Below are 22,219 nucleotides of genomic sequence, written 5' to 3'. Positions count from 1 at the left end.
AAATTTGTTACTCAAACAGGTGGTCCAGGTGTTTGAGCAGCCGATGAATCTGGAGCGAAACGATGTCAAGATGTTTTCATTTTTGCAGCATCGAGTTATGCTCTCTTGATATCAAACCAAAGTACACATGTGAATGGTTTTCACCTAGAACCCATTTCTTCACCTAGAACCCATTTCCATTGATATCAAGTAAGTCAAGTTGAAAGAAACGTAGTCTAGAGTAAAATAGTTAGGCAAGTTGAAAATAGAATTTATTAAATTCTTAAGTTTTGTTGTGGCCAATTTCTTGATTCTCATAATCTCCTTTTGTGGATTAATGGTTTTGGTTTAGATAGAAGAGCTCAGAAGGTTTATTAACTTTTTCCTAATAATATACATTGGTTTTTCAGAAATAACAATCGTGCAATTATATTTTTATGATGGTACTCCATTTTGTAATTACGATATCAGGTGTGAAATTGATAACCTTTAAGGGAGCAAGCTTCTTTTGCAAGCACTTTTTGATTTTGATGTTTTCCCTGGATGCAGGTTGTACTCACCATAGTCTATCAGCAACTCCCTTTATCCCCTCTCTTTATTTCTGTATTGTTAAATTAATCTCGATTAGGCATGTTAGCTGTTATCTAAATGTTGATTTTGATATTATGCGGCTTGGGCCAACCTACTGATGATGTTTACATAAATATTAATGCAGTATTCTGTTCAAGAGTTATTCTTTCTTTCACATCTGTTTGTCTGGCCATCAGGTTCATTGTCACGTGCTATATTATCATAGGTCATCGTCTTCTGCATGATTGACTATAACCAGTTCTGGTCGCTTGCTCAGGTAAGACTAAACAATCTGCAAGGAGCCTCTTTTTTCACAAAAAAAAAGTTAGCAGAAGTATGGTTACTACGCAATTGTGTATATTTTTCGAGTTTGATTATTAGTGTTATTCTGAATGGGCTGCTGAAGACGCGCGGTGCATCCTTTACCTTTACATGTTTCTGATAATGTGCCATTTTAACTCCTTTTCTTTACCTACAAATTCATCTGAGAGCTGCTCAAGCTTGGAGCTGCTTCTTTCTTAATCTGGTGAAAAGCTTCATAGTCAAGGTACATGCAAATTTAAGATCTGTACCAATCTAGCAAGAAATTATCTCTGGTACATACAGTTCGTTAAAAATGAGCCTGAAACATATATATCAACCCTTGTTCTGAATCATGTGTTTCAGTTAACAGTAGCAGTGCATCAGTTTGCTTAATTGTGTAAGTGTACTACCATTTTCTAGCCCATCACAGTGTAGCAAGTGAACTACCATTTTCTAGCCCATCACAGTGTAGTTTTTGTCTCTGGCGTTCAACAGAACTAGAAATGAGATGGTCTGCTCAAAATGCTGATTCGTAGCATTAGATAGGAAACATCAGTGCGTCATTAAATTAATATTGATTATATGTCTTTAAAGTTTTAATGACAGTAAGTTCAATTGCCAAGTCCAGTAAATTAGACCCACTTAGGTTTGCTAGAGTCCTTATAAATATTCTCTAATTTATTGCTGCCAGGAGTAGTGGCCAGTACCATCCAGCCATTGTTCTGATGAAGACCACATACCAGCTCCACGTTTGGCAAAGATTCCTTGCAAGATGATGTTTAGTATCATGCTAGAGGACCTGGGTCTTCAAGATGTAAGATACAACTGCCATACAATGCTAAAGTTTTCTCACCACATGCTCTCTCTTGTATGTTCAATTTGGGGATATAGGTGGAGTTCGAGTGTAAAAGATGGAGGCGAATTGGCCGAGGTAGGTCTATATACGGGTGGCGGTTCGGTTCATTTAGCATGGAATGAAATTCTATTTCATCGAATATCCGCAATTTTTTCTTTGCTTACGATGTTTGCCATTATTGCCATTGTTCTATTGGAACTTTATTATTGTGGTCCTCAATTTTTCATTAGGCTGAAAACCTAAATTATTTACCCATACACATTTGTTCTTTGCTTTTTAGTGATGATCATGTTGTATTCTTATTGAAGAAGATAACACTACTTCATATGTACTTATGGAATGTGTTGTTGGCACCCAAAAAATACATGATATTGCCTTGTATGTTATACACATTCATTTCTCTTTGCTACGAACAAATGGGTAGGTGTACAAAATGTTACTTTCATGTTATACATTTGTTATCTTTATATAGTTGCTTCAAAGTTTTATTTTCCTTAAAAAAGACTGCTTATACAGACTTAAGGACTCTCACAGACCTGCTGAATTCTTAGACAACTTAAAAAAAATCAGCCGAGCAAAACTTATGGTTACAGATTTGTGCGCCGGGATTTGGTGGCTGGATGAGGAAGAGGTGAGTGGAGGGTCTGAGCGCACCCCACGCCTCTGCTCGTCTTCTTCACTTCTATCCATGACTTCCCCGGCGGTGGCGTGGCGCCTGGTCTGCACACCGAACGACTCCTCTCCCCTTGCCAACAACTGAGTTGCCGGAGAAACCAGAGCAAGAGGTGGAGCTAAGCAGGAGCTGCGGCCTGATGGACCATGGATGAGCGAGGTTGCGACCTCCACGCCCGTCCAGTGCACGAACATGTCCCAGGAGCTGGACCAACGTGTTCGGCAGCGAGCGTAGTCAGTCTTGAGACTAAGGTGAGTTTCCCATCCATCTTTCTTCACCTTTTGCTTCCTGTCTCAAATAGATTTCCTGAAGCATATTTTTGTGAGGTCGCGAGGTGTGAATAGGTCCTCAAGGTTTCCTGAAGCATATATTTGTGCATGATCTGTGGCATCTAACAAAGGTATTGGAGAGCTGAGGCGTCGGTTACTATCCAGCCATGTATATTCCTCTCTGCTGGTGCAAGTTCATTTTATACCAGGAAATTTATATGAGAGTCCCTGCACATCCATTCTCATTAAGAAAATAATATTTACTCTCTACTATGTATGAGCTACTATTTACAGCACTTTTATTACCAAAAATATTTAGCAATGTACACCAAATGCATACCACTCAGCATGCCATCGTATTTGTTGCTTTTAGGAATGTGAGGCGGGGAGTGGCGCTCCGCATACTAGCGCGTGCATCTGATAGCATGTACTATGAGGTGATCTTACAATAGCTTCTTCACAAGTTGGTGTTGGGAATGGTGTATCTTACAATGCTAATGTACATGAATTTGTTATAAATTTATCGCTCAAGCCTGAGACAGGTTATTTTTCAGGCTAGGTAGACGAGCTCCTGCGTTTATTTTGCTCTGCAGCGGAATAAGATGCATAATATCTTAACAAGATCAGGTCGCTTTTGCTGCGGATGACAATGTCGTATTTGGGGCATCAAGCATGTTAAACCCAAACTGGTCATCTGACCGATCAATGGAGTAATGTTAGTTGTAAGACGAATCACTAAGACATAGAAGATACTTTTGTACAGAGCGCCTTGGTTCCCTGACACCCATATTATGTAATTTTGTGCTACGGACTACTCCTGTTTAGTGGAAATCCATGCTATCACACTTGATCTATGTACAATGTATCAGCTACCCGATTGTACTTTATTTTGTTTTGGGTTTTCAACTGCATGTATGATTCATACCAGTTACTTTAGCTCACCGGCGGGCGAGGGCCGCGACTCGGGGTTAGTAAAAAGTCAAGGAGAATATAGCCCCCAGTTCCATATCCTTACTTTTACAATACATGCATGATTGCAGTTATCAAAACTAAGGTCTAAATCAGTATTATTACATCAAATGAATTGAATAGTAGAATATTCTTGAAAGGCATTTCCCATCCATGTAGAATATTCTTGAAAGGCATTTCCCATTCCACCCCGAAAAAATGTAGAATAATACGAAAGAAAGGTATTTACCATCTATGTAGATGAAGTACCACAATCAGTTTATAATGTTTAAGACTAATTATTGAACATTTGTTCTTGCCATTTGTTCTCGAACATTTTTCTTTTGCTTTTGCCATTTGTTCTGAATATTATTGTCCTATTTTTGCCTGTGCGCCGGGGCGCACCGGGTCATCTAGTACTTGAATGTTGAATGTGTGAGCTTTAGTAGTAATACTCTGAAAGATACAATTATACAGATGCTTAATTTTTGTGTATTCTTCAAGACAGTTTGACTGACATTCGCATGATAATGCCTCAACTTCATGACTCTGTTTCAGATATATCATACAAGTGTATCTTTTTGTGGTATTCTTGAAGGCACTGTGATTGATATTTACATGATAATGTGTCAACTCCATGTCTTGGCTCGACGCGATAATTTATCTACCTTTATGATTGCTCTTTAGCATTGGAGTGCTTGTGTTGCATAACTGAATGTGTGAGCTTCAGTAGTACTATGAAAGATATGATCAGCAAATGCATATTTTTTTTGTATTCTTGAAGACGCCGTGATTGACATTTACTCCCTCCGTGCAGAAATATAAGACGTCGGGGGGAAATTTCTGACCAGGTGAAAATCGCTAAAAAGACGATTCTACCCTTGATTCGAAATAACAATCAGATCGAGGAGATCTCTTCCTCTCGCCGAGGTCCTCCTCCCACCTGCATCTCGACGACGGTCCCTCGCCTGGGAGCCGCTTCTCCTCCGGCCTTCACCTCAGCCCGGCGACTCCACCTCTGACCTCCAGCTACTTCTCCTCCGCCCAGCGAGTCCTGGGTCCGATCGATCCGTGAAGCCGGCCGCCGTCCCCTTAGCCAGAAGCTCATCGCCCCTCGTCCAGGGCTTCGCCAGGCAGCAGGGCCGGCCAGGGATCGGAGCGCGCACTGCCTTCTCCCGCGCCTCCTCCTCCACCGACGATTTGGTTGAGTTGCCCAGCTCGCCGGCAGCTCTAGCTCACCCAGCTGCACTTCCCGGAAGCCGGCCACACATCCAGATCCACACGCGCTCAGCACAACACCTTCTTCCTCGCTCGGCAGCACAACAGATCACCATGGTTCTTCCAAGATCTCAGCTTCTCTCCACCTGAAGAGGAAGGGAACATCCCTGAAGAGGAAGGCAATATATCAGATCAAAATCACATTATTGTCAAATTCACTGAATTTACTCAACATATCATGCATGTTTTGCTATAGCAATGTGACAACTTCAGTAAGCAATGTGACAACTACTGTATGTACTCCACATTAAATTCCCAGCTTAATATCCACAGAAATCAGAATATGTAAGGGAGAATTTTTGTGGCATCTGCAAATATTATTATAACAGTAAGATTTTTTATTAATTCATTTTACCAGAATTTTTCGGGAGAATCATATGTTTTGTCGGATGACTTTACTACTGTAATTGGGATCCAGTGGAGTCTTTACTACATCAACTTGTAGTACAACAAGCAGTCGAGTAAGATAGCACTGGGATTTGAACTTACTCGAGGAAAGCGCTTCTGGTCTTCTTCTCTTCGACATCAGTGATGATGCTCTTCAGCTTGTCAGTCCATGTGCCAAGAACTTTTATGAGGGTCGACATGTGGTACCTCCCATCATGGGGCTGGAGGACATACTGAACCGGTGCCACTGTAAGAACGGGAGTAAAACCATGATAGACTACAGAACTAAGAGATGGTGACAAGAAAAATTCAGACATGATGTTCATCTAGCCTCGAGAAAAGGTTCAAAGCTTGTTAGAATGGCGACAGCAAAAATTCAGATAGCATACTGCATGTTATTGACAGTAGGACCTGACCTTCAAGATATCAGTACAAGTTAATGGTGTGTCGTATATCCCTGTTCAGTACCATCTTAAGAAAATCCATAACCAGTAGGGGCTTGCTGAATACTGTAGAGGATAGATCTGCAAAAGATAAATGTCAAACTACCTTTTACATGTGAGAAACTGAGAGACAACTTCACATAGCAGTAGAGTGTGGATTGCAGCAACAGAAGGCGGCAGCCAGTGCAAGTAGCAGAAGTAGGCGGTGGCGACGCGAACAGAAATTAACCACAGAATTTTTCTTCACAATTTAACCACAAAAATTATGCAACGACTAAGTTTAAAAAATGGAACATCATTGTCCAAGAAGGTGTGCCTTAACATACCTAAGGTGTGCCTTAACATGACTGAAATAATGCAAGAAAATGAGAAGTGTAGGATTACTATTTAACTGAATGTGAACACTAGGAACACTAACAGTAGGAATTACCTAGCCACCTGTACAGAGGAAGTATTTGAAAGAAACTAATTCACTATAAAAAAAACAAGTTACAGTAGCACAATACTGTAATGCAAGTAGGTTCAGTACTCCCCAAGTTATAGTAGTACACCAATACTCCAATCTTTGTAAAAGATTGGAATACCTACTGCAATGCGCCTACACCAAGATTCAGGCAACATGATTGTACTGATTCTGTGAAACAATCTACTCCAAGATTAAGACTCAGTACAATCTACTCCAAGATTCTGTGAATGAACCTACCCAAGAACAGAAACGGAATCAATCTTTAGTTAGTCCATGTACACAACCAAAATCTGTCTACCATCTACACTTAAAACGCACTTGCAAATCACAACAACCATATACTGTATAGATGGAGGAGAAAAGATACAAAATTTTGCAAGAATAGATGGAGGAAGAGAGGGAGCTCACCAGGTACCAGCAGGATGTCGAGGACGTGCAAGCACCACCAGAAGACGAGGAGGAGACTTGAGGCCGTCGGAGCAGCACGAGAGGGAGCTGCTGCCGGCGTCCACGTGCTAGGGCTTCAGATCCCCTCCTGCTGTTTCTTCCCCACATGCTCGGGCTTCACGCGGTGGCGGTGGAGGGGGTTAAGGGCAGGTCGAGGGGTGAGGTGCCGGATGCGGGTGGCCGGCGAGGCTGGCCTGGTGGCTGGCGGAGGCGCCTCACCTGTTGCGGGCTGCTCCACTCGTGCTGATCCAGGAGGAGGGACACCGGGGCGCTGCCGGTCCGGGAAGTTACAGAGAGATGGGTCTCAGAGGAGGATGAGGCTACGGATGGACTCAATCGGAGACGGCGTGGACGAGGTGCACGGCGTCGACGATGCGCGCGAGGTGCACGAGCGCCCAGTCGAAGGCGTGCTTGGAGTTGGGCCCGAAGTCGATGGCGACGAGGATGTCCCTGCCGCGGCGGCGCTCCCCTGTCTCGCCGCGCGTGCTTCACCTTGCCGAAGCTGCCTTCCCCGAGGGTCCGCCCCACCTTGTACGCGCCCAGCAGAGCCGCAAACGCGCGGCAGCCCTCCTCACTAGATCCAGTGCGAGAGGAATCGGGGTGACGGGGAGAAAGGAAGTTGTGGGGAACACCGAGGAAGACGGCACGGCGGTGGTGCGCGAGAAGAAGACGGTGGCGGCGGTGGTGCGCGAGAGGAAGACGGTGGCGGCGGGGCGCGGCGACATGGAGGAGCAAGGGGAGGAGAGTGGGAGCAAGGAAGGTGAGGAATGGCGAGGGCGGCGAGTGTCTGTGCGAGACGTCACGGAGGGGCAAAATGGGAAACTCCAAAGTTTCCGTAGCTTAAAAAATGTTGAACGTAAAACTGCCAACGTCTTATATTTCTAAACGGAGGAAGTACATGATAATGTCTCGGCTCCATAACAAAATATAGCACTACATTTCTTGTTTACATAACAATCTTCATTTTCTGAAGTGATTCTACCTCCTGCCATAGATTAATTATAGGTACAAGTTATTTTAATTAGTTTCCATATCTCTGGGAAATTTATATGGATGTGAATATCTAAAGTTATTTTATTGTCTTGGTAACTCCATATTTCTATGTTTTCTGAGTTTCGGAATGAGTGGATCTTGCTGCATCTCTTGCAGTTATTGAACCTTCTAGCTGCTACTTGGCTCTTGTTCATTGAGTAGCAATATTAAACAAATCACATGATATCGAACTTCTTCTGCAACTCTATGAAAATGCCTCTGTTACATGATTAAATCATGTGCCTTTTAGTATAGTTTACTTATGCAATAACTGATTGATTTGGTACGCCTGAAACTGAAAGTAACATGTTCATTGTATACATTGTGATTGCACTTCAGTATTTGCAGTTCTACGTTTAGAAACAGTTCATCTACCTTTATAATTTTCTTTTGAAAAATAGACAATATGAATGCCACATATGTGTTTTGCACAATAATATTTTAGGCTTTTCGGTTACATTTGTTACTACTTTAATATAGTTTAAAGTGGAATGTAGAAAGATCTCATCTTCTCATCTGATCCTCGGATCAATCATTTCTACCATAAGACCAGACATGTGTTTCCTATTTGGCGCAATCTATGAGAATACTAATGCCTGCATATGGCTCAGCTCTGAAGTTTTGGAGATTGATATAGTAGCGTACAATGATCAATTCTTTTTCAACAAACAAGAATCTGTTATGAAGCTAATCACTATTTCCATGTTCAACATACAGTTGGGGGTTTGCTTTACATTTTATGGCATTTTTGCTTTTAACTTTATAGCTTTTGTCTTTTTAGTTTTTTTTTGTGCTGTAAGACCCTCACCATCTTGGTCAATTATTCTAATATACAAAATGACGCGCGCTTAAGTGTTCAGAAGAAAATGGTCATAGGTGAGTCAAGATAATTTTCATATTATCAATTTCGTGTAGATAGTTAAGAAATATATATGGTTGGAATGTTAGTACTCTCGTAGATTTCCAGCGCATCACAATCAACACCACAAATTAGTGTACCATCGACATGTGGATGTCCATTGCAGTTCAAACTTTTTTCAATAAAGGACATGTGGATGGTCTGAGATCTTGAGGTCATTTAGTTTTTTTACCTTGCTTATTTGCTGTTTCTTGAAAGCCCCATTATTTTGAGTCACTGTGCTGACAAATCTGTATGCCTTTGTTGTGATTCAGGATGTTGACTGTGTGACTGGGAGGAGGTAGCTACATAAGCTACACATTTTTTTTGCCTAATGTCAGCCCACAGACTAGCATTTCTCAATGGCAAGTGTCATTCATCCTTCACTAAGCTTTCAGTAACCAGGAATTTATAACTTTTAAGCTTGTTTTGCTTGAATGCAAGTTTGTGTAAACATGAAAGCTCTGAAAAATAGCAGGCTTTGTCATGATAATGTGCTATGGTGTTGTTTCTGTGCCTCTAGGCTATCTCTGGAAAACCATGGTTCTTGTTGAAACAATTAGCACTTCCAAGTTTATTCTAATTGATCTAGGGTGAATGGCTACTTGGCCTATAAACGGTATTGGCAGTGTGGAGTCTCTACTACTACATTGCAGTATGAAATCCTGAAATCAGCAGGTTATATGGTCATTTGTTGGCTTTGTGTTTCGCAAGGATAATAGTGTCGCATCAGCCTAATATTTGTCACGTTGGCGTAGAGTACTAGTTAGGTCACATAACTCTGATGTTATTCTTTCCTGTCAGCTCACCAAGTCAGTTTGTCAATCATGTTGAGCTGGTTGTGTGATGGTTTAGTGTCCTAATTTTGTATTGTATTATTTGTGCTGAAGAGTCTTTCAGATTGTATGCATATTGGTGGTTTAGATATATTTTTGGGGGTTGTCTATGTTCCAATCGTTTGAGGTATTCTTAAGGCTTAACCGATTCAGGGAAGTAAAACGATTGATTAAGGCCAAAAAGAAAAACATGTTTCTGAAGGAAAAAGTTGCCTCCCCTATCCACAGACCTGCCCAAAGTTCTTGATCATTACAGTCAACTCAGTTGTTGAGAGAAGTCCTCCTAGTTAGCAGGTTTTCTTCCAAGTTCTTGATCATTCCATCTGTATAGTTTCTTATCTCCAACCATGATTGTCTGATACATTATCAAAAGTACAATTTGGGCGACACGAACGAAATCCTAAAAATGGCCGGTTGTTGCGGTCATTTGGTTCACTAGACAATCCTGATACCGTTTGAAACTCACAATATCCTCATATTCGGTGAACCATGATGGCTCACAGGAACATGAGCTCAGGCCTTTTTGCTGCACAAAACCATGGCTCAAAGGAACACCACTTCAGCTTTTTCGCTGCAATGAGTACCAGATAGCCCCTTAAACTGTGATGTTCTTCTTTCCTGACATGTTACGATGATAATTTGTATTCTGTGGGATGGCACTTATTTTGCTCAGACCCGAAAAACGTAGGTATTCAGTGTCATAATTTTGCATATTTATTTGATGCGTACAGCTCAATGATAGTTTGCTCAAGTCCTGCTAAATGTCACAGGTAGCGTTTAAGAGATAACTCATTGCATGTCTTGTTTGTGTTGTCATCTCTAGATGTTGTGTAGGCTTAAAAGAAGGTTATCAGTATACATTGTCTTTACAACACCATCCATCAAGGATTCAATCTGTATTGCCCTTACTAGAGGGCTACTGCTCTGTAGACAGCCGAAAGAGGACTAAAAAGATTCTGCCCATACCAGACTTCATGTATACACAAGAGCATGTTTCAGTCATTCTTTTTAGTTTTTAGCCAAACTGAATACAAGTCATTAAGAAGATGTGCTTTGAGTTACAGTGTGTTCTCAAGACAAAAGATATCTCAATGTTCAGCGATAGCTTATGCATACAAGTGTGTATAAACGGCGATGCTCACACTGTCACACATGGTAAACAAAGATCCCCTACGGGCTATAGTCTGCTGCCTAACTTTTTTAGTGAGGCAATGTCAAGAATCTGCCTGCAACCGGTACATGCCTTTCTTTGCTTGTGCTATGGTAGTCCCGTTTTTGTTGATCCACGGAAATTTTGCCTCTACATATACGGCTTGGAGAGCCATATATATGAATTAGGGCTCCTTCGAGCGTCACACACGGCGTCTCTCGACACCGTGATCCTTGGCCGGCATGGCGGCCCAACTTCAACCTCCTGTGTGGAGGTTCTCTCTCGTGTCGACCGCCGGAGCTCGGCGCTACTTCATCACCAAGTGGTTTGTCCCCGGAGGTGGAGAAGCGACCGGCGGATGCGATGTGGCGTCGGAAGCATGCTGCCGAGCATCTTGGCACCGGAACTCGACGTCTCCGTCTTGAGTTCGCCGGCGATCTGTGGCGGCGCCACCCTTGGACTTGATTGCGTTTTTACCTTTCTTTCTAGGGTGTTTTTTTGCACATTTAGAGGCCCTTTCTTCAAATTACAGGTTTCTCAGTGCGAGAGTTGTAAAAGGGCTTCTTTGTAATATGTACCTGCCACGTGTGATGAATGGAAGCGTCGCTGGGGTCTTCTAGGCCCTGGTCCCTTGTTCAAACAAAAAAAAAAAATGAATTAGTACTGTAGGATCGTCTGTACGATCGTCTATAGGGTAAATAACATGACAAACGTAATAGTTTCTCTAGTTCAAAATAATTTCTCAAAAATGGATGTATGTAGATGTATTTTAGTATGTAAACACATCTATTTTTAGGTAATTATTTTAAATCTGGTAGTACTACCTCTGTCTATAAATAGACGTCCGAGATTTGCTAAACTTGAAGAGAAATTATGCAATTAACATGGGGACGCTCTGCCAAAGCATAACGTCAGAAATTGAAATTCTGCCTGAAAACTGAACGTGAGAAAAAATCACATCAAAAGCATTTGAGAATTTTCTACTCCTCTCGTAATGCTTTTGAGTAAAAAAAAAAGCATTTGAGAATACGGCATGTAAAAAAGGGGACCAAAATACCCTCTCCTACATCCTCTCGTAATTCCCCTCCTCTCTGCTCAGGCGCTCAGCCACGGCGGCGCTTGCCACCGCACCTCCTCACCGCCACACTCCGCCGCCGCTGCTCTTGCACCGCCACCTCTTCATCACCTCCCCTCTGTCTCTCGAAGGCACCAGGTGCTCCGGCGTGAGGTGATACTTCTGTACGGCAATAATCGCTCGACGTTCGGTTCGACCCTCGTTTCCTCCGCGGAGCACGGCTGATTTCTCGACGGACTGCCCTATTCCGCGACGCCGGCCGGCTAGCAGCCGCGCTGTCCGAATTGGCCTCGCGCGGTGAGTCCCGGGCCACGCGCCGACGCGCCTCCTCTTCGTCCATTCTCCCTCTGATATTTGCGCTCAAATCCCCTTTCTCTTCGTGTCCAGACCCCAGAGAAGCCGCGCCGCGGCCGCCGGCGTCGTTTTCGGGCGTCGCCGATCGTCCTCGTCGTGTCCCCAGGGTAAACTACCGTCCATCCTCGGCAAGCCTGCGTGTCGTTTTTTTCTTCTTCTTCTAGTTTCATCTGGGCCGGACGCCCTAGCGCAAGCGGTTCATCCACCGCCGCCGCGCAACTATTCTTTGTTCCTGAATCCGTCGCACAACCTCTTCTGCTTTGTTGTGCCCTTGGGTTCAAACACAATTATACCGCGCGCTCTTTGTTCTCTGTGTACGATCTTGTCCTGCTTACTGCTACTACTAGAAGGGGAACATCTCGTAGGTTCCACTAGCACTTCGCTATCATCGTTTCATGCTTATTATGCTGCCTGGAGGCCATATCCTAGTATTCTAGGTATCTATGCTATCGAATGCTGCTGAATCTGTCGCGCACCCTCTTGGCCTCTTCTGGTTTGCTCTGCCCTTGGGTTATCTATCATATACCCTCTTCTCATTCTCAGTGCAGCTACTAGAAGGGGAACATTTTGTTAGGTTCCACTAGCACTTCTGTTATCAGCGTTTCATGCTTATTGTGCTGCCTGGAAGCAGTATGTTAGTGTTCTGAACAAATTGATCTATGCCATCGAATGTTTCTACTGTTTTAACTTGTCCTCAACTATGCCCTTTTTTCAGATAGAACACCAGCAATCAATCATCATGCAGAACATCAGAAGTGAGACCGTCCTTGACGACTTGCCTGAGTCGGTGGTTACCATGGACATACTCGTTAGGTTGCCGGCTGAGGACATCCTCAGGTGCCGTGCTGTCTGCACGTCGTGGCGTCGTGCTACCTCCACCCATGCCTTTCTCCTCGCACACCACCGCCACCAGCCGTCTCTTCCGGTCATCGACCTCATCAAGCGTGAAGGACAACTGTTTGATCGCCAACTTTTTGTATATTTTGACGCTAGTCCAGGTGCCGGCAGTCGCAAGCTCAGCCAGAAGACCATCCTCTGGTATCCCAACCCCTCCCCCTATGAAGACAACCTTGTGATCCATGGTTCCTGTGATGGCCTCCTTGTGGTCTCGTACAGTGAGGGATACTTTGAAATCTGCAATCCGATTACCTGCCAACATGCTCCCCTATCACTGACCCATGACCATGATGATGATGATGATGGCCTAGAAGTTACAGGAATTCGCATTGCTGGCTTCTACCAACACCTCGCATCCAAAGAATACCGGCTGCTCTACTCTATCTGCACAAGGAATGAGGATACTTTCACTTCCAAGGTTGATTTCCACGTCCTTGCAGTTGGATGCAGTCAGTCAAGGCGCATCGAAGAACCACCATTGCAACAAGGTTTCCTAGATGGACTCACATGTTCTAAAAATGCACCAGTCCTCAACCACGGCAACTTGCATTGGCTGTTACCGCGGTACTATACTAGCGATGACTTCAGCAACATAATTGTGTTTGACACCAAGGTTGAGACTTTCCGTTGGATGCGCAGTCCTCCCTGTAAGTACTCTTGGTCTTGGATGTCGTTGTTGGAGCTGGACAGCACGCTTGCTATGTGCAGCAGTCATGATGACATTGCCATAGCTATTAATGTTATGCATGACTACAAAGCCGATGTCTGGGCCCCCACCTACCAGATCAACCTCTCGGCAATGGAGGCATCACCTCAGCTTTATTTACCGGCTAGACTGTGCAAGATTGCTACATTCAATGAGCGTGAGTTGTTGATCGAGCTTCCAGGATGTGTTTTGCACTTTGGCCTTGATGGCAAGTTTCTAGGAAAGATGGAGTGTGACAAAAACAAAGACACCCGCATGCATATTACTTCGTTCCGCTTTCAGGAGAACATTGTTCCACTCCCTTTCTTTGGGATGCAAGAAGATTATGGTGAAAACTTTATGCCAGAAGACGAAGGATATTATGAGATGACAGATTCTATTTGGTGATAGAAATAAAATGCTCCTGTTCAGTACCTGAGGTGAGTTTCTAGTTTAATGTTCCTGAGGATATTTACGCTATATGAACTGGTTGTCTTATTATTACGCATGTTTTTACTATGTGCGGCTCATCATGGGTTTGTTTGTGCATTTTCTAGTTTGGGGTAAAGGTTTATGTTAAATAAATGCATGGGAGTAACAACAGAGGAAGTCATTTAGTAGGTAAGCCACTCATACAATTATGGCAGATAATCAACCATTTTTTAAAAATTCATTAGTCTATGCTTTGAGTAGTACTACTAATTTATCCCTAAATCTAACTACTGGAATTGTTTGATTGAAATGGGCGGTCACCGCTCACTAACAGAATCCTTATAAAGCACTAAAACACCAATGTTCCATTTTTCATTAGGACAATCAGGAGGTCAGATTATATACAAATGTAGAGATGGTAACCATCTCTTGTACGCCTCCATATCATCTGGGGATAAACTTAGAAATATCTAATACAATCTGTTACTCTCAGATGTCATCTCTAGCACTTAATGCCTGCATAGATCTAAAAGTCGTGTAAGCACTAAATTTTGTCTCTGATTTTGTGGATGAGTGAGTTGGCTTCCTTCTTGAAACTGAACTATTTACCCTGTATTTTTTTATCATATAAAGAGAGTATGTATGTCAGGAAGAATTTTGTCTTGTGCAACTATCTATGAAATGCTCTCTTGCATGGCCATGGCAAAAGCATGTAGCTTTCTGTTCATAAAAAAAGAGACTATACCTTTCCGTGTGACAGTTTTACATAATTGTGTGACATACTGCAAACAGAGCTTGGCTCTGGTGGTTAGGTCCCTTGTGGTGGAACCAGCCCACCCAGGTTCAAGTCCTAGACTTGACATGGGTGTTTGCATTTACCTGGATTTATTCCAGGATTTAACCGGCGCTATGCTTTCAGTGGTACGTGACGTGCCCGTCAACAGCGAGGCGCCAGTGGTGACTTCGTCAACCTCAAGATATGCCGGCTCAGTCCCTCGGAGGTGCTCATAGGGGTAGGGTGTGCGTGCGTGCGTTCATAGGGGTGTTTGTACGTGCGTGTTTGTGAGCGTCTGCGTTGTACTGTGTTCTCAAAAAAAAAAAAATTGTGTGACATACTGACATGGTATGCAGAATGTCTGCAGTATATTCTCCATATTGCGATGGACTAACATGTCAATTACTTTGTTACATCAGTGTACTTGAATAATTGAAATGGTCTTTTCAGAAGTAGTTTGTCTTGCGTTACAGTTTTCCATGAGAAAGCTGGCTAAATATGGTAACATTCAACATATGATTTTATTCCTTTTTTGTCAGTGTCCTTACTGATTTGATAATGCAAAAAATACCCATCTTCATGAGTGGTACTGGTATAATTCCTGGCATAAGTCAAAACATGTGTTTTCTGTGTTGGAGCAGTTCACAGAAGTCTAGTGACTGTTTTTGTCTCTCTTCTTTGGATGGCGGTGGGGCCTGCAATTATTTCATATGGTCTCAAGTTTTAGAGGTTGATATAAATTAGTGCAGAATTTCCACCTTTTTTCCCCAATAATGAAGGTCTTTTTATGAGATTTCAATTTTGATCATGGCAATGTAGGAGTTCCTTGAAGTATCCGATTCTCAAGTATTGGACCCTGCAAACTGTAGTTTCTAACACTGTTTGGCTTGTTTTTTTGAGAATTCTGAGTGAGTTTGTTTGACAGTAGGGTAAACTAGAAAAACGATCACATTCTCTTCTTATTCTTGCTGCCTCGCTGTCTTATTTATTGTGACAGTGTGAAGTGCCCTTGTGAAATATTCAGGCAATCATCCATCACGTTATTACATTCCCTGTCTGTAGTTTGCTTGATGCATGGTGCATCTAATCAATTTATGCTCCACAGGAGTGCATAGCTTTGTCAAATTATGTCAGTTACACACTCATATATGTCACTGGGGCACAGCGTTTGATGAATAACTTGTGAAGCATTTTCAAGTTTGGTAGCTCTCAACTAAGTTGTCAAAACTATATGTTACAATCGTAAGACTTGTAAACCATACTACATTTTGGAACGGAGGTAATACTGTAGTATATTTCGACAAGATTTTGGCCGTGATGACAGATATATTTGCATAATTACATTTTGATTTGGGGCTGGAATGCTTATTCTTGGACAGAATTTGCACCAAGCAACAATGTTTCCAATAGAATGGTTGTATTTTGTCTTTTCAGGGTATAAATCCTGATAAGTTTTTACATATCTCAACATATAGATGATAAACATCCATCTTTTCTTTAGCTTTACAATTTAAAATTTTGATACTTCATTCATTCTGAACAGAACAATGATTGATGTCAAAACTTTGCTGCGGGTATGAAATTTACACTAGTCACGTTCAAGTATCATTTCATTAAGACTTGCAGTGTTGCATGACTCTGCCGTGGTAAATATTTGTGTATCACAAGATTAATTATTTGTTGTTACTTACTAGTGTAACAAGTTCTTAAATGCTGGAAAAATACAGAGATGTGTATGTCTTGAAGCTGAATGGTTTGTTGCATGATAGTTTTACATGATCTCTGTCGAGTTGAGTCCGTTGTTGCTGCCAATATTTTTTAGGGGCACTGAACTTTGAAAACCACCTATATGTGCTTGATCTTTCAGGTTTTAGTTACACGTCAGTTTTTTTTTCCATTAGCTTGTTCCACTTTGTAATTATCTGTGTGTTGTCTATGTCTGATTCATGGGAAAGCTTGCTGATAGTTCAGCTCTTCTTATGATCTAGGGAGGCGACTACTGATTGGTGACTTTAGAGGCATTGACACTTTTTTCAAAGTCAGCTCATGGGGAAGCTCTATGCACATTGTTATGCATGAGGCAATGAAAATGTGGAGTTTCTACTGTCTGCGACGTTGCCTAAAGTACAATTTGAGTGACATGAATGAGATCCTGGAAACAACAGGTTGCTTGTGGTCATGTGGTTCACTAGACAATCCTGATACCGTTGGAAACTCACGATATCCTCATATTTTTTGAACCATGATGGCTCAGAGCAACACGAGCTCAGGCTTTTTGTTGCAAAACAATGGCTCACAAGAACACCAGTTCAGCCTATTCGCTGCAATGAATAACTGTGATGTTATTCTTTCCTGACGTGTTACCATGTTAATTTGCGTTCTGTCCTATTTTGCTTAGGCCTGCTAGATGTTGGTATTCATTGCCGTAATTTTGCAAGATTGACTTATATAATGTTATATATCGAGAAATGACACTTTTTAGGTCAAAATATTCGTTGTGAGATCACGAATCATATTACGGGTCTCTGTACAAAACGCCTTTAGAGGAGGAAATATGCGGCGCTAACAGCCAGAACCGACTCTAGCCGATCTTCCAAAGGCTTTAGCGGTGCATGCATAATTTTTCCTCATCGGCCTCTGCGGCCCTCAAATATCGTCGCCCGCGGCCGCTCTCCTATAATTTTCCTCATCCACCTTCGCCTCCGCCCGCTCCTCCAGCAGCCTCGCATCGCCGCCGCCCGGTGCCTAGAACTTGTCGCCGCCATCTCCGCGTAAGCTCCCCCGCCATTCCAACCCTCTGCGTGTAGCCGCCGGTAGCCTAAGTCGACTGAATCGAGCGCCGCAACCTCGAGCAAATCCGCCGGATTTGTCGAGGAACGGCCGGATTCACGAGTCCGCGTACCTCCGGTATGGCATTCTTTTCCTTGCGCCGCAGCCAGTCGCCGGATTTAGGGTTGAAGGACCTCGTGTGGGCACCGCCATCCCCTCCGGTTCACGCTGCACCAGCTCAGGCACCGGTACCGGCTACCGCACCGCCATCACCTCTGGCGCATGCTACGGTCGTTGCCCCTGCCCAAGATTCGCCGCCAGACGAAGATGATGATCCTTGGATACCCCCAAGGTATGTTTTTTTACCCTTTTTTTTGTTTGAAGAGAACTTGGTGAAGTTCGGCGGATGAACACACTCAAATTTGTAGCAGAAGAGAGAAGGAAAATGGACCGAAGATGGGGACAACGATTTATACTTTGCACGGCATGATCAATGATGACCCACAAGTATAGAGGTGTATCGTAGTACTTTCGATAAATAAGAGTGTCGAACCCAGCGAGGAGCAGAAGGTGTTGACGAGCAGTTTTGATCGAGGATTCAATGTAAACACTAGCAAACAGGCCGGTTTGCAGGGGTATTTGATATTGCAGATAAATAAAGTACGAGTAAATAAAATGCAGTAGTAATAATTACAGCGACTGGCCCAATCCTTTTTAGAGCAAAGGACAAGCCGATTGTTTTACTTATGATGAACAAACATTTGTGAGGACACACGGGAATTATGTCAAGTGCTTTCGCTTCACATAGATGAATAATATTCAATGGTTTGGTACGTGTTGTGTGGGTAAACCTATGCTAATGCACTACCCCGTACTTGGACTAATACATACTTGTGATTATACCTCTTGCAAGCATCCGCAACTACAAGAAAGTAATTAAGATAAATCTAACCACAACCTTAAACTTTGAGATCCTACACTCCCTCGTGCACCGGTTTCCTAACGGGGGTTTGGGTTTCTGTCCTCCCGCAACCCCACAATTAGTAGCCAAATACACAATGCATTCCTCTAGTCCCATAAAGGTGAAGTATCATGTAGTCGACGTTCACATGATACCACTAGAAGAATAGCACCACAATTTAAATATCAAATCATTGCATATTACTCAACATAGTTCCACTACTAATAGCATGACTTCTCCCATGTCCTCAAGAACTAAATGAACTACTCACGACATCATATGGATCATAATCATAGGTGTTATAATGATGAATAACAATCTGGACATAAACTTAATTCAATGGTTTCACTCAATAGCATCAACTACAACAAGTAATCAACACCGGGAATGTTCCCCTATGAACTAGACAAGTATCAAACCCAAGATGTTACAGCGGGACGGCATGGAGGCGGCGGTGATGATGGTGCTGGCGGTGGAGATGATGGTGATGATGATCCCGATGAAGTCCAGCTCGATGGCGGTGATGATAGCGACGATCTCCCCTCTCCGGGAAGGAATTTCCTCGACAGATTTCAGCCTGCCGGAGAGATTTTCTCCCTCTCTGGTTCTCCGCCTCGTAGTAGCGGCGGCGGAATATTTCTCTCGTCGTACCCCAGATCTTAGGTTTCCTGAGGGGTTAATATACGCGAGGGGCATCGTCAGAAGTGGGCCAGGGCGCCCAGACCATGCCTAAGCGTGGCCTGTGGTGGGCCCGCGCCTACGGGTGGTTTGGAGCCCCCTGGCCCATCTCGGCCTCCCCTTCTGGCTTCCTCCGTAATCTGGAAAAATATGATTTTTTGTATCTTTGTTGGGCATTGTTGGTCTTCAGAAATATGGTGTCGTGACGGTCCTTTTTCCAGCAGATTCCTGGCTCTGGTGGTTAATTCTCCAATAACCATCAAACATGCAAAAATAGATGGAATGACATAAGTATTACCTCTAAATATGAAATATATCAATAAATAACAGTAAATTATGATATAAAATAGCGATGCAAATTGGACGTATCAACTCCCCCCAAGCTTAGACCTCGCTTGTCCCCAAGCGAAACTGAACTTGGTAAACCAGACCACGGGTTTATGGAATGAAGTGACGATAAACAAAATACGGACAAGAAGCATCATACTTACCAATACACAAGTTATTATAGGCAGCAACTTCTTCTTATATAATTCAACTTGCAATGAGTAAGGAATCACTAAATAGAGGTGCATAGAGGAAATCATAATTGGTGATGGCAAACTTTTGTTCTTGGTCAGAGAACAATTAACAAATGATACTTATCTTTCGAGCAAAGTCTTTATATTAGAGCTTATTGCAGAAATCACATGCTCAATCATTTCAATCTCTTTTCAATCATAGATAGCTTTCAGAGTTATATTCATTCAGATAAAAGTATTGTGCTACACAAGGAAGAATAAAAGAGAGGATTGAAAGGATCAACATATATAAATGGTTGGATCACAACAACTCAAATGCTTGCTTGAGATAGAGGAAAATAAGTTTACTGACTCAACATAAAAGTAAAATAAAGGCCCTGCGCAGAGGGAAGCAAGATTACTCATGTGCTAGAGCTTTTTGTTTTAAATGCAATAGGAGTGTTGAAAATATTTTTTTTGAGATGTGTGCATGTCTATGTCAACGGTAGTGATAATTAATATGACTCATCATATAAGTTACGTGTCTCATGCACATATACTATTAGCGCCCACAACCTTGTCTTACTTTAATGATTACCAAAGATCTTCATCATATGCATATAGTTTCAACCATGTATCGCAAAGGGTACCCCCATGCCGCCTGTACAAAGGTCCAAGGAGATAAATCGCATTTCTCGATTTTGATAAATCTCAACTTTAGACATCCATACCAGGACAACATGGAAAACACATGGTTGGACTCCTCAGATTAATGCTTTAAGCATTCGACGGTAATATTATCTCGATTGAGATTTGAGGATTTAATTGTCCGGTTGAAACTTCCACCATGTGAACATGGATTCGGTTGGCGGCCCTTTGCTCTTCTCTAACAATATGCATACTCGAATCTAAACATGTCAACCCCAATTATTTCACACAAGATGGACATTCATAGCATGGTAAAACATGATATTCAACAAAAAGAGACTTGTTGATGGTGTTCCCCAGACAACATGGTTATCGCTCATCAAGCAACTTATAAGCTACATAAACCTTATCACAATAGTCTTTTTAAACTAATTTCCCATGAGCTAAGAACAAAACACAAAACATGTAGTAATGTTTGAAGGTTTAAAGGTAGCACACAAGCAATTCACTTTGGAGTGGCGGCGAAATACCACAAATAGGTAGGTATGGTGGACACAAATGGCATGAGTTTTTGGTTCATGATTTGGATGCATGAGAAGCATTCCCTCTCAGTACATGTCTTTGGCTAGCAAGGTTGGGTAGCAAGCATAAGAGTTGAGTGATACAAACAAATATACATGTGATAGAAAACAATCATGCAATCTTCCTTGGAAGTACAAATAATTTAATTTTAAGAATATTAAGCTTATGAGACAACAAGAAAGAAAGATAATGGAATAATGTATCTACATGTATTTCTCTCTTTTCTACTTAAGCATCAAAGTAATGTTGCTACTGACCAATGCTAAGTTTGCCAAGACCAACTAGAATTACTTGATGATCCCAAAGTGATACCAATACTAACCAACGAGTTTAATCATATGATAGAAATTGCAAACTAAAATAAGATGTGCAGAGAGTAAATGATAAAACTTCTCATTAATATTTGATAACGGCAACTTACACCAAGGGATACATAGATAATCAACTAAAGGAGAAATACTTCCACGCTGCAAACTATCATATATGATAACTTCACTACTCATGATATGACTCTACTGAAAAGTAAATAAGTAAAAGAGAATAGTGTGATACCGCGGCGCTCTGACACGCGTAAAGCACACGTCCGTTGGGAACCCCAAGTGGAAGGTATGATGCGTATAGAAGCAAGTTTCCCTCAGTAAGAAACCAAGGTTTATCGAACCAGTAGGAGCCAAGAAGCACGTTGAAGGTTGATGGCGGCGAAGTGTAGTGCGGCGCAACACCAGGGATTCCGGCGCCAACGTGGAACCTGCACAACACAATCAAAGTACTTTGCCCCAACGTAACAGTGAGGTTGTCAATCTCACCGGCTTGCTGTAACAAAGGATTAGATGTATAGTGTGGAAGATGATGTTTGTTTGCGAAGAACAGTAAAGAACAATTGCAGTAGATTGTATTTCAGATGTAAAGAATGGACCGGGGTCCACAGTTCACTAGTGGTGTCTCTCCCATAAGATAAATAGCATGTTGGGTGAACAAATTACAGTTGGGCAATTGACAAATAAAGAAGGCATAACAATGCACATACATATATCATGATGGGTACTATGAGATTTAATCATGGCATTACGACAAAGTACATAGACCGCTATCCAGCATGCATCTATGCCTAAAAATACCACTTTCAGGTTATCATCCTGATGTCTACGGGTGCTTCTATTCTTGTAGACAGTGTTGGGCCTCCAAGAGCAGAGGTTTGTAGAACAGCAGCAAGTTTCCCTTAAGTGGATCACCCAAGGTTTATCGAACTCAGGGAGGAAGAGGTCAAAGATATCCCTCTCAAGCAACCCTGCAATCACGATACAAGAAGTCTCTTGTGTCCCCAACAC

At 42.4% G+C, this 22,219-nt stretch overlaps 1 protein-coding gene and 2 long non-coding RNA genes across 5 annotated transcripts; 2 read left to right on the top strand and 1 right to left on the bottom strand.

Annotated features, from left to right (window-relative positions):
* Positions 1-55: 55 nt before the first annotated feature.
* Positions 56-3,556, top strand: LOC127300424 (uncharacterized). Of its 2 annotated transcripts, XR_007851230.2 has the most exons (6): positions 56-1,096; positions 1,544-1,783; positions 2,302-2,632; positions 2,708-2,781; positions 3,024-3,087; positions 3,205-3,556. It is a non-coding gene; the product is annotated as an uncharacterized lncRNA (long non-coding RNA). The 2 variants fall into 2 exon arrangements; XR_007851229.2 differs by having other exon boundaries at positions 2,302-2,781.
* A 789-nt stretch (positions 3,557-4,345) lies between these two features.
* On the bottom strand, positions 4,346-7,431 carry LOC139831046 (uncharacterized). The gene is made up of 3 exons (XR_011745180.1): positions 6,581-7,431; positions 5,366-5,787; positions 4,346-4,983 (listed from the first exon to the last, which is right to left on the bottom strand). It is a non-coding gene; the product is annotated as an uncharacterized lncRNA (long non-coding RNA).
* A 4,187-nt stretch (positions 7,432-11,618) lies between these two features.
* On the top strand, positions 11,619-17,087 carry LOC127300423 (F-box protein CPR1). Of its 2 annotated transcripts, none has more exons than XM_051330526.2 (4): positions 11,619-11,907; positions 11,998-12,071; positions 12,680-13,986; positions 16,742-17,087. In XM_051330526.2, the coding sequence occupies exon 3, from the start codon at positions 12,704-12,706 to the stop codon at positions 13,952-13,954; it is 1,251 nt and encodes a 416-aa protein (XP_051186486.1). In that variant the 5' UTR covers positions 11,619-11,907; positions 11,998-12,071; positions 12,680-12,703; the 3' UTR covers positions 13,955-13,986; positions 16,742-17,087. The 2 variants fall into 2 exon arrangements, with proteins under 2 accessions (XP_051186486.1, XP_051186488.1); XM_051330528.2 differs by lacking the exon at positions 16,742-17,087 and adding an exon at positions 14,104-15,083.
* The last annotated feature ends 5,132 nt before the right edge of the window (positions 17,088-22,219 follow it).

This window comes from Lolium perenne, chromosome 5 (genome assembly GCF_019359855.2).
Source record: "Lolium perenne isolate Kyuss_39 chromosome 5, Kyuss_2.0, whole genome shotgun sequence".
NCBI classification, from domain to species: Eukaryota; Viridiplantae; Streptophyta; class Magnoliopsida; order Poales; family Poaceae; genus Lolium; species Lolium perenne.
Note: the sequence above shows the minus strand (reverse complement) of the source record. Positions and strands in the feature narration are given on the sequence as shown.